Below are 11920 nucleotides of genomic sequence, written 5' to 3'. Positions count from 1 at the left end.
TATTGACATCAGTGGGCTCCCTTTCTGGCTTCTCTAGAAGAGGGATGCAGCTGCTGATCTCCACCATCCCCGGGCAGTAGGGGGTGGCTAGGAAGTCATGAGACTGGTTGAAATAAACACCAGGATTTCTCAGAGTGACAGTTTGCTGCATAGCAGAGCACTCTGAACTGCCAGGCTCTTCAATTCTAATTTCTAGTTTTGGTGCTTTAGTTAATTCTTTCCTGTGACATTCCTTAAACTCTCCCTCCAAAGCCTTAGTTTCTCTACCTTTAGTTACTGGAAGAGGAGTGGGTGATAAGGAAAGGACACTAACTCCGAAAGGCTCAGGTTACTGTTTACTTCACAGCCTCCAAGGACCTCTAGTGAGGCAGTTCAGTTGCTGTAGTTATGGATCAAATGCCCCCTTCCCAAGACTCCTTTAGGAGGTAGCTTAAATTCACAAATGAAAAAAGACAGCCTTGGACCACCAGCTTTAACCTCTTTTCCACTGCAACCCCACGACTGAGCTCTATCTCCTTATTTCTGCTGCTTCTGACTCTGACAGCATTGACTTACAGAAGCTTTCCAAATTCTAAACCTTCCTTGGGGATGCCCCCTCAGCCTTCGACTAACCTGCCACAGTCCAGTTCCCATAGTGGTACTTCCTGGGTGTCGGAGGAGAATGCAGTGTCTCTTGAGGCCAGACTCAGAACTCCAGGGTCACTACACGCAGTTTGAGGCTGGAGAAAGCAGAACAGTGTGCTGGCTCACCCCATTCCAGGCGACCCTCACTGGGCAAAGACTCTAGAGCATTCCCTCCTGGTTCTTCAACTTCCCCCTGCCTGTGAAACCCCAAATGTGTGCAGGCCTTTCCTGGCGACCATTCTCCCCCATGACTGCCTGGGCTGCTGGACCTTGTATGTCAGACCATGGGTCTGTCTGTCCAGTCGCAACGGCAGTCTCCGCAGCCCCCTCTCAATCCCCTGCGCCACAGCTCCTAGCCGGTGCTTTGGGCGCTGGTGCAGAAAAGAAAGAGTAAGGGGGAGACAGATTATGTATGCGCGCGCGCGCGCGTGTGTGTGTGTGTGTGTGTGTGTGTGTGTGTGTGTAGGGGTGCGAGCAGAAAGAACCCATAAGTCCGGGCTCCCAACTGCAGCAGGAGGGGAGGAAGAGCAAAGAAGGAGCGGCGAAAGGAGGGGGCAGGAGACAGGAGCGGTGAAGACTTTGCCACCCGCTCTGGAGCCCCAGCCCCGGTGGACAGGGCGGGCGTTCAGTCGCGGCTCCCCATTGGCTCCCGCGCGCGCCCCTCGACTTTCTATAAAGGGCGGCTGCAGAAGGCGCGGCCGGCACCGGCTCGGAGCGCTAGTGGCGGAGCCTGGCTCCGCCCTGCCTACAGCGCGGGCCGGCCTCGGACAGACGGACTTACGGACTGATTGCAGACAGAGAAATTGAGTCAGAAAGACCCAGGACTGCGGAGAGGAGGAGGGGGCTGGGGCAACGCCTGACGCTGTCCCCAGTTCAGAACGGGCGCTGCCTGCGCTGTCCAGGCAGCGGAGCATCTGGAGCTGTCCGCGTTCCTCGGCTCAGCGCTCAGCTGCCCAGCTCAGCTCTGCGCACTTGACCACTCCAAGCCGCTTCTTTCCCCTCCCCATTTCAGACACCTTGGAGAACACCTTTCTTAGCTCAGAGCTTCAGCGCACTGAGCAGAGCTTGCTGGGCTCTCCGTCGAGGGCCTCACTTTCCCCTTTTCCTTCCTTGGGCACTTCCTGACCCCGTAGCTTAAGGACCTCACGGTCCTCCAAAGGCGTCAGGATGGACGCCCCAACCACAGAATTGCCCCAAGGGTCTTTGCCAAACCCCGGCACCATGAGCTATGGGGATGAGCTGACCCCTGAAGCTCTGAGCGTGCCCAGCGGCTTTGATGACCTGATCACCTCCACCACCTCTCAGGTGCTGCAGGCCATTTCCAACGCCGCCTCTGCAGTTGGCCGAGCCGGCCGCAATAGCGTGCTCTCCATGATGCCAGACACCGGCGACCTGGCCGACACGTCGGGTCCCGTAGCTTCAGAAGTGGTGTCTCAGGATGAGCAGGTGCAGTTCTGGCTAGTGGTAGGGTACACCATAGTGGTCTTTGCTGCCATCATAGGCAACTGGGTCTTAAACCATGTGATTATGAAATACAAGAGGGTGCACACCGCCACCGGCCTCTTCGTCGTCAACATTTCCGTGACCAACATGATGCTGGCTCTTCTCAGCTCCCCCTTCACCATGGTAAGCTGGGTTCTGAGGAAGGCGACCTGGGGAATAGGGAGAAAGTTAAGGTATAACTTTACACTTGAAGCAGAGAGAGATGTTTGGCGGGAGGAAGTGCTGGAATGGGTTGGGTTGATTTGGAGAACGTTTGCACAGAGGTTAGAATGGTTGAGAGACATTGCAAAGGGTTTAGAAATGGGGTGGGGGAGCAAAATGAGACAGCCAGGGGTGTAGGTGCATTGCTGAGTTAATCTGCTGCCTTGACAGAGGCTGAGAGAGACTTGGGGACCTGTTGCAGATGAGATTTTGGTCTGACATGTGAGTCTGAGTTTTGTCACAAAGATCCACTCAGTTTTTCCACATTTCAAATGCAGTGCTTGGAATTGAAGGTATTTAACAGATTTTGTGATTTGGTGTCTATGTCTCCAAACCGGACTGTTTGTGTGGAGAAGATGGGAAGAGCAGAACTGCAGTGTGGAAATATTTCTTTGTTTTTTGAGACAATAATGCCAACAGTTTAGTGAAGAAAAGATTCTTTTACTTGTGTTTTGGGGCTTGTGAGAGTGGTGGATCCAGGGCTGTGTGCCTCATGAAGCATTCTTTCCCCTAGGTGCGCTATCTGTGTAATTCCTTGGTGTTTGGGAAGATGACATGCCACCTCAGTCGCTTTGCCCAGTATTCTTGTGCCTATGTAACTGTGATGAGCATGGCTGCTATTTCCCTGGACCGACATCGGGTATGTTTCTCAGATCTTGTAAAAGATAAATTTTCTTCTTAGGTAAACAGAGTCAGGTAAGATCACAAATAATCTGGAAAGTTCTTTGAGTTTCTTGATATAATATATGTGAATGAATATGTACAGTTGAGGGGAATTGCAAATGAGGAAATATAGACTTTCATGAAATTAAATCTTACATAATAAAAATGCTACCATCTTTGATATAATGCTATGGGAACAGAGATGTGGCCAATAAACAAATAATAAAAAAAAAAAAACCTGCTCTCCCCCTTTGGAAAACATTTCTTATTTGCTGCATTGCAGGACCAGCTAAGGGGAAAAAAAAAAGAGAGAGGGAAGGGATGAGTCAGAGGTGGGTGTGGCTTCAGGGCTGGTGGTGGGCTGAGTTTGGGTGGTGGGGGTGAGGGAGGGCTGAGGAATTGAAGATAGTTGGGGAGGAAAAAACTGGGAGGAGGGTCAGAAGTGACGTAAAAGGAAGTAGGGGAGGGGATGAGAAGCTGGGAGGGGTTACATAGTTAATGAGTTGGGAGGGAGGGAGAAAATGAATGAGGTGGGAGGGACAAAGAGGGGATTGGAGGGCCTGTGGCTGGAGCCAAATGGGAGGGGCCTTGGAAGGATCCAGTGATAGGAGATGGAGGGAAATAGGAGACTTGGAGGGAGTGAGAGAGGAAGGAATGAGTGGTCATGGAGGGATCAAGATGGGAGGGGATGGAAGTAGAAGGTAAAGGGCATAAAGAGCTAGGTGAGAGGAGGGGTGAAGAAGTATGAGGAGTGCTTACACATCCAAACATAATAATAAAAATAAATCACACTTTTGGACATCCAGCCTTTTCCTCCATTAAACTCCCAACTCAGAGACAGGTAATTTGAAGTTGGTCTACTAGGATTCCTGACATCTCATTGAAATGTTTTTCTCAACATTAGCTAATGTTGCTCTTTCATCAAAAAAAGGTCATACAGTTTTCAAGTGAACTAGTACTCAAATCACATTTTCTACCTACCTACCAAATCTTTGCAAATTTGCACCAGAATTTCAGTCGATGAAGGGCTAATATGTAACCCTAATTTGAATTGTTGAATTGGGTTGGGGTCCTTTTCCTTCTAGGTGATGCTATATCCCCTCAAGTCCCGGATTACTCCAATGCAAGGCAATGTTTGCATCATTATTATCTGGATTGTGAGCACCTGTGCTGCTTTGCCACATGCTATTTACCAGAAACTTTACCAGGTGGAAATTGGGTAAGCAACTCATGACCTCAATATCTACATGCATTAACTCATGGAGTAGCATATTTCAAAACATGGTGATGAAAATAAATTCCCCTAAGCTGGAATTTATCATAAGAGTTCCCAAGTACTCTCATGGCATTGGGTTATTAGACATATCCTTTCCTGTTTGGGGACTAAAATTTTCCTTTATGTTATTTGAGAAATCTGGTTCGAAGGAACCTCAGAGCTCGGTGCTTCATAACACTGGGCTTTAGGATCAATGCAGACACAAACAGTTAAATATGTCTGCCCCTTAAGGACTAACTGAAAATGTAACAGCTAGCTGTGGGTTTTAAGAAAAAGGCAAATAAAGTTTTGTTTTTTTTTTCTTTCTCTGTCTTGTAACCTAGAAACATTACTGAGGAAACTGCCTGCCTCCCCAGTTTCCCCTATACTTCAAAATCCACATGGAAATACCTTGACCTGGGCACCTTTTTGCTCTTCTTCATCTTGCCATTGATGGTGCTGGTGGTCGTCTATGGTCATGTAGCCAAGAAGCTGTGGATCCATAATGCTGTCGATGACATCAATATCCATACCTACATCTGCCAGCGTGGGAAGAAGAAGCAGACCCTGAAGATGCTGATGACAGTGGTGCTTGTCTACACAATCAGCTGGCTCCCCCTCAACCTCTACCTGGTGCTGCTGTCCAGTGAATCCATCTCAAGTCACAATGGTCTGTATTTTTTCCTCCACTGGCTGGCAATTAGCAGCTCCTGCTACAACCCCTACATCTACTGCTGGCTCAGCGATAGCTTCCGGATTGAAGTTCAGAAGGTCATCATGGAAATCCAGAAGACGCTGCTTGATGGAATCAGCCGCCTGAGGGGGGAGCACCGCCGGCTGAGCTCTGTGTCACCCACCCACCGTCCTGCCTGGGTGGATCCCAATCCCGGAGTGCCCAAATTCCCACGATTCAAAGATTTCGATGAGCTACCCAGTCCCCCTCCCTCCCCCACAGTGGAAGTCTCCTTTCTCTATCCAACAGTGCCTAGAGTTTAAAATGCCCAGACCGCGATAGGTTACCCATCCTCAAAATACCTGAGATAGGATGGGACCAAAACAACAAGCACTCATTCATTTCTCATGGGTGTGGTAGGGAGGAAAGGGGTTGGTACTTGAGGGGTAGGGGCCATATGTGAACCACCATATGTCTCAGTCACTCTTTCATTTCCTTTGCCTTTTCCCCTTTTCCTCTTTCCTGTTATTTATTTATTTTTCTCAACACTGAGTACACTAAGGATATTAGCTCTCTAGACTCATCAGAGTTGTTTCCCTGACACTTAAAGAAAAATTCCACTTTGACTTGGAAGCCCATCTCTGTTTGTGGCCAGCAATCTCCTCTATTCATTCTTGTGTACCAAGTGGGCATGATGTTGTCCATATTACAGACACTGTCTCCTCATGGTTTTGTCTTTCTTTTTCAGGAAAAAGAAAATGTCTAATGTGCTCCCTGGCATTTCAATTGTTCCTGTATCTTTAGCCTAGAAGGATTTCAACTCAGTAGGAGAGATGAGGAGGAAGTAATATTACATCCTTCTCGGGCTACTACTGCCTTTATTCTGGAGACATTGTTACTAATGCACTTTGAAAGGCACTGATGTTTGTGTCAGGATGATGCCAGGTTGGGAATGGAATTTCTTGTGCTCTTTATCTTTCTCCCTCTTCTTCATGCCCTTTTTCATTACCCTTGGCATTGCCCTTTTCATCTCCTGCTGACCTCCCCATATCTTTCCCCCTCCCTATCTCTTGCCTTTACGTCATCTTTTCCTCCTCCCTCTGTTCCACAGTTTCCCTCTCCTCATTCTCTTCTCTTACCCTTCCTCTTTCTATAAATTCCTTCTCACCTCTCCTGCCATCTTTTATTTCCTACTCTCCTCCATTCCCCTCCTTTCCCTTTCCCTCCTACGCCTACCCACCTTTTTTCTCCTTTCTCTTCGCTCCTTTCACCAATTTCTTTTTTCCTTATCTCTCCTCAACTTTATCCTCCTCTTTCCTCCCCGCTCTCCCTCAATCCTTCTTAGGGCTTTTTGTTTTTCAGCACTCCTCCAATTCCTCCATCTTTCTTCATTCCTCCTGCATTGCCTTTTATTCCTTACTTCTGCCTGTGCTGTAATGTTACAGACACTCTGCTACCCTGTTAGAAATTTTGAGAGTGGGTTATCATTATCTGGTTAGAATGAATGCATGCCTCTGCTTGCATTTCTTTCTCCTTCATTAACTTTCTTCTCCTCATCTTAATTATTTTCAACTTAATAACAACATATTCTCAATGTCCTTTAAGATCTCCCCTGGGAAGTGGTGAGCCAGTCTCTAGGAGCATGACACAGATTAACTGGAGCTTAACTTTTGGCTTGTGTGATCCCACTTGGTGACAGGATGTGGTGGGCTTTTCCAAGTCATAACCCCAAATATCTCTGGTAAATTTCCACACTAGCTACAGTGTCGCATCCATTTTTAGGTCAAGCAAAAAACTGAGAAAAAGATCTAATTGTACTTCAATCTCTGTTTCTTTCCATTTTCACTTTAATGTATTAATCTTTTATCTCCTCTACCTTCCTACCATCAACACCCCAACTCAAACAAAAACATTGAACTATTGAACTGTTATCACTCAAGTACAAGACTAGATATTTGGACGAACCCCAGGATGAATGGATGACCACATCTGATGTAGTTAACATTTTAAACTTCACATCCATTTATAGTATCCTTTTGGCTTCAGCTGTTTTTGAGATTAATAGTCTTTGTGAATGGTGAGCTCTGCTGGTGTCTTTACCCTCCTCCTTATATAAATCCTTCCCATTCTCCTAAGGACAGAGAGATTTCCTTCCCATTATTTTTTTTTTCCTTTTGGTAGTATGGATACATCCCAGGACAGTGGAATGACTGTTTAAGGTTTTGCCTCCCCACAAGGAGAAGGAAGAGTTTTGAATTGCCCCTGGGTACCCAGTGCTTCTTGGAGGAATCATACTTTGCTCTGATATCCTCCTTCTCCTACTTAGACTTAGGAGAAATTTGGATAAAAGGGCTACCATTGTAATTTAAATGATTATTGTGCTATTGTATTCTCACCTAATGTTCTCTCATTCCCAGGAAAACTCTTTCCTACTCCCATCCTTATCCTCTACAAAGAACAGACTTTTTCACCCTCAGTAAGGCTGGCAATCTGGAATGTTTCGTGCTTGACAGATGAATCAAGTTTGGTGTTTGCTGCTGACTTGACTGGAAACTCCACACTCACAGAACTTCGTGGGTCCATCTGCTTTGGTGATGTATTTAAAGAAATGGGCATCCAAATAGTTGGAGTTTAACGTGGGGTTTTGTTTAGATTTTTTTTTTTCAGCAGCAACTAATCTGAATTCAGCACCCAGCCAAGTCTGAGGGTGCTACCATTGTAAGTAGTTTCTGGCTGGGGGGCTCATTTGGTTGGAACATGGTGCTAATGAGCTCTAGGTCCTAGGCTCTAACCCATGTGCGGCCATTTAGCTCTGTGGGTTCGAGCATGGTGCTAAAGAACTATGGTCATGTGGTTTCAAAGCCCCACATGTGTCCGTTTACACAGACTGCACCACTCACCCTAGCCAGCCTTTTCCTGAACTTGGGTTATCAGCCACCTGGAACACCCAGCAAAACTGATGTGTAAATAGCCCTGCAAAACCTGTTTTCACTTCTAAAGCAACAGCTTAAAGTGTATTCCCTACTAATTGTTCACTAGTGGTGTTATTCTCATATCAGAAAGAAATACCTTTCTTAATGTGTGTTTGAACAAAAAGAGTGACAGCAATGGCAAACAGGAGAAGTAGGCACATTCTGCCCTTTCACAAATCCAAACAATATCCCAACTTGTCCCTATTAGCAAGAAACTGTGTCTTCATCCAACCTAGGACATTTGGAGAAATGCTTTGATGACAGTAAGATCTACATGTAGCTGGTCCAATATTCAACCATAATGGGACTAGTTGAAATTGTCGAATTCACCCACTGACACAGATTATCTGGGTGCTGGAAATCAACCTTACATTTTGGTGACTTATATATGTGTCTTGTAGATTCTTTCCTATGTGTTTTGATCTGAAGGCCTACCTATATTTATAGTTCTATGCTATCACACAGTCCACCATACACATGGGTACCCACACATATGCAAACACACATATACATTCCAACACACATTCCTATATACAGCACACATGTGTGAACATGCATAAATACCTATATATATATATATATATATATATATATATATATATATATATACACACAAACATACACAAGCATACATGCATACAAATAATGCACGCACGAGGATTGATTGTATTTCAAAACAGATACACACAAATAGTTACACAAAACACACACACACATACACACACACACACAGTTTAAATAGTCCTTTAATAAAAGAAAAAGGATGTTCCTGATCCATGCTAGAGAAGAGGTCAAATACCTTTAAAAAAAAGATTACACATGAAATTGGTAGGCAACTGGGAATTCATGAAAAGTGAGACTTCTGGACTTTGTCCTTCATTAGCACAGGTGGAAAAACCTTGTGAGGAATTTTCTAAGGTTGGATGTATTTGTTTCTACATGAACTGCTCTGATAAGTAATTTAACACCAGGAGAGGTACATACCTTATTATCAGCAAGTTTCTACCTGGAACCGTAGTTGCACATTTAGACCATCTACTTTCTACTCTGTCATTGCTGAAGGGTGAAAACATCTCTAGACTATGAGGCAAAGACTCATTGACAACAATCTGTTGTCCTATGTGCCACATAGGAGGGAAAGATGGACCCCGTCTGGACAGTAAGAGAGTGGGAATGAAGTTGTTTATTCTGATAACTCTTGTTCATGGACTTGTGTCTACTTCAAACTCCTTTCCCTTGTAGTAGTAATATAGGTATCTCATATGTGATGATGACTTTGTAATACCCCAAAGTAAGATCTTCTGATGTTTTTCAATAAGTGTTTGCTGTCAATGTTTTACCCCATATTGAAAAATTTTAAAAAATGTTGGGGGATTGGGTCGGACTGTAGATTTCACTTTCAAATGTACTGGTGAATTGAAATATTGTCTCAAAACTACAAAGTACTGGTTCAACAATTTCTGTTGTCCTTCAGCTTCAAGAGTCACTTTTTTGCATTCTTGAGTAAACTTGACACTAAAGAACAGAATACCTTATCAGGAGGCACAAAGGAAGAAACAATGTAGATATGGGTGTGGTGAGTTTCCTGACATAATATACTCAGACTCTGAAAGAAGTGCTCAGATTTAGATTTATTTAAATAGACATGTTAACTGGATTAGTTGAAATATAGCATCAGAATTTAAAATTCAGGAGTGAATCCTATGATCTTTTGTGATGAGATCTTGCTGGAAATAGTTTCCATTAGCTTGAATATTCTGTGGAAAGATCTCAGAAGACACCAAAGAGAGAAATAGATCAGCTGGCCCTCAATGCCTTTGATCTATAGGATTTTCCACTCAGAATACTGATCTAAATGTGGTGAAAATTCATTAAATGTTGGGAAGCTGAATACCTATTTGTAGCTTTAGACAAGAAGCTGTTTATCAATACCTTTGTACTTATAATTTGGTACTTAGGTAGGAAAGTTTGCCCCCCCCCATTAAAAAAATCACTAAAAAAATAGAAAAATTAAAAAAAAAGTAACAAAAAAACCTCCAAGAAATAAAGAAAATAAATGACCATTTTGACTTAGGAAGGTAGTAAAGTTTATTTCCTAATCCAACACCTGCCTGAGCAGTGTCCCTCGCTCCTCCCACCACACAATGGAACTGAACCTGATGATACCTTAGTGACTTTTCAGCTTTGCAGCTTTTTACCAGTGCTCACTCCTTGCTCACATCCTCAGTTGGATTATGGAAAATATCCTAGGAATATGTTCACAAGCACATTACACACTAGCTACTTGGTTCAAACCTGGCAGAAGTGTGGGCTGTGTGCACCTGAAGACTTCCAGGGAAAAAGACTGTGAGACTGCTGAATTCTCTGTATGCAAGCTGCAGCTGCTGTGTTTAAATGACACAGGAAATAAGGCTCCCTGTGGAGATACTGATGAATTACAATGGGACATCTTGATGAAGGGGATTGAGAGAAGTCTAACTGTGTAACAACAGGAGAATGGACATTATTTTGGGTTCCCAGCAGGGATGTGCGTGTTACTTATTTACTTGTTACTGTTATTTTAAATATTCCCTGCCAATGTTCCTATCCCTCTGTACCCTAATTTGATGTTTGATTGTGGATTCTGGGTTGGGGAGGGGGTGGGGGTGGGGTATGGGCGTGGGGGTAGATTAGTATATAAATATATATGTATTCACACACACACATACTCATGCTTACACTAAATAAAATATTTGTTCAAATTACTTCTGAGTTCTTCTCATATTAGTTTATCTGGTTGGAGGGAGGCAAGGATGGGAATGCAGCTTGCATGGTGGATATTTATAATCCACAGGGGTATTATAAACTTAAGTCAACATTAAAAACTTTAATGTGCTCAACATGTGGGCATTGAAGTGGGAGTGGATGGCAGTGGGGCAATACATAAAAGTAAATCCTATAATCTCTGCCATGAAAAAGTTTTTGGGTAAACTTTTGGGTATGGTAAGCAAAGGAGAAAGTTTGTCTCTGAAAACAATGAAGACTCAAGTCTCTATGTTCTGGTTTTATAACCAGAAAAGGATGTTGGAGCCTCAGTGGGAAGGAATGAGAATAGGTATATAGTCCCAGAGTAGATGGGTCAAGGCTAGAATACCCCAAACATGGAAGATGCCTCACTCTGTTATACCAAATTCAGAATTCCCAAGGTTTAATCTCAGGAGGAAAATTTCCAGAAGGGAAAAAGTAGGTAATTAAGTGGTCTTGACTGAAACACCCTGAATTTATCATTCTTGTGTCATTTGCTTTACTTCTTACTGAAACCATCACATAGGCACTCAGAAGAATTCATGATACCCCTTTGAATGCTCTGACTGTTTAATACTTGCTAGTCTTTTGGAAATCCCCAACCTTTCCCGGGTGTATTAAAGTAGAACAATTGAGAGAAAAAAGTCACTGGATCCCAAAAGCATAAAAACAGGTTAATAAATTCCAAGTCTCTGGTCTTATATTTTCCAGCTTCCACTATAATCCATTGACAATGAAAGCTCTATCCTTGTCTCAGTTGCCAATCCAATAATCAGAACAAGGTTTTGAGAAAAAGGAAAAAAAAAGTTTTATTGCTTGCTAGCAAAGGAGAAACACAGGGGACTCTTGTCCAAGATGCTGTGATTCTCTCGGACACAAGTAACACAAGGGTTTAAAAAGAGGAATACAAGGGCTGGGATCCAAATATTATTAGTTGATATAATTAATTTGTATCCATCAGTTGTCCTTGAAAGAGATGTTGCACCAGTTCCCAGGTCTAAAGGTTTTTCTTTTTTTGGCAGTGACACTCTTCCAGGCAGTGAAGGACATGATAACTTAGTCTGGGACAGAAAAAAAATGTTAGTTTTGTTTTTTCCCCTGCAAGGGAGAGGGATAATGGGAAGAAAAATAAATACAACAACAACAAAAAAAAAAAGAAGAAGAAAAAAAAGTCAGTTTCAAAGTAAGCCACTTGCTATGGAGCAGCAAAGTTTGTACTCAAAGCATAAAGTGGACCCCCCATTA

The 11920-nt window shown here is 43.7% G+C and overlaps 1 protein-coding gene across 1 annotated transcript; it reads left to right on the top strand.

Annotated features, from left to right (window-relative positions):
• The first annotated feature begins 1791 nt into the window (after window positions 1-1791).
• On the top strand, window positions 1792-5242 carry LOC114093090 (G-protein coupled receptor 83-like). Its single transcript, XM_027935784.1, has 4 exons — window positions 1792-2250; window positions 2843-2968; window positions 4077-4210; window positions 4591-5242. The coding sequence occupies exons 1-4, from the start codon at window positions 1792-1794 to the stop codon at window positions 5240-5242; spliced, it is 1371 nt and encodes a 456-aa protein (XP_027791585.1).
• Window positions 5243-11920: the final 6678 nt, after the last annotated feature.

Source organism: Marmota flaviventris, chromosome X, assembly GCF_047511675.1.
Source record: "Marmota flaviventris isolate mMarFla1 chromosome X, mMarFla1.hap1, whole genome shotgun sequence".
NCBI lineage: Eukaryota > Metazoa > Chordata > Mammalia > Rodentia > Sciuridae > Marmota > Marmota flaviventris.
The sequence above is the reverse complement of the archived record's forward strand: the minus strand, read 5'-3'. Positions and strand labels throughout refer to the sequence as shown.

Excerpts from the sequence above, each read along its gene's own strand:
- LOC114093090 (XM_027935784.1), top strand. The coding sequence starts at position 1,792 with ATGGACGCCCCAACCACAGAATTGCCCCAAGGGTCTTTGCCAAACCCC. Across the intron at positions 2,251-2,842 it reads TCAGCTCCCCCTTCACCATG|GTGCGCTATCTGTGTAATTC; the intron begins GTAAGCTGGGTT and ends TCTTTCCCCTAG. Across the intron at positions 4,211-4,590 it reads CTTTACCAGGTGGAAATTGG|AAACATTACTGAGGAAACTG; the intron begins GTAAGCAACTCA and ends CTTGTAACCTAG.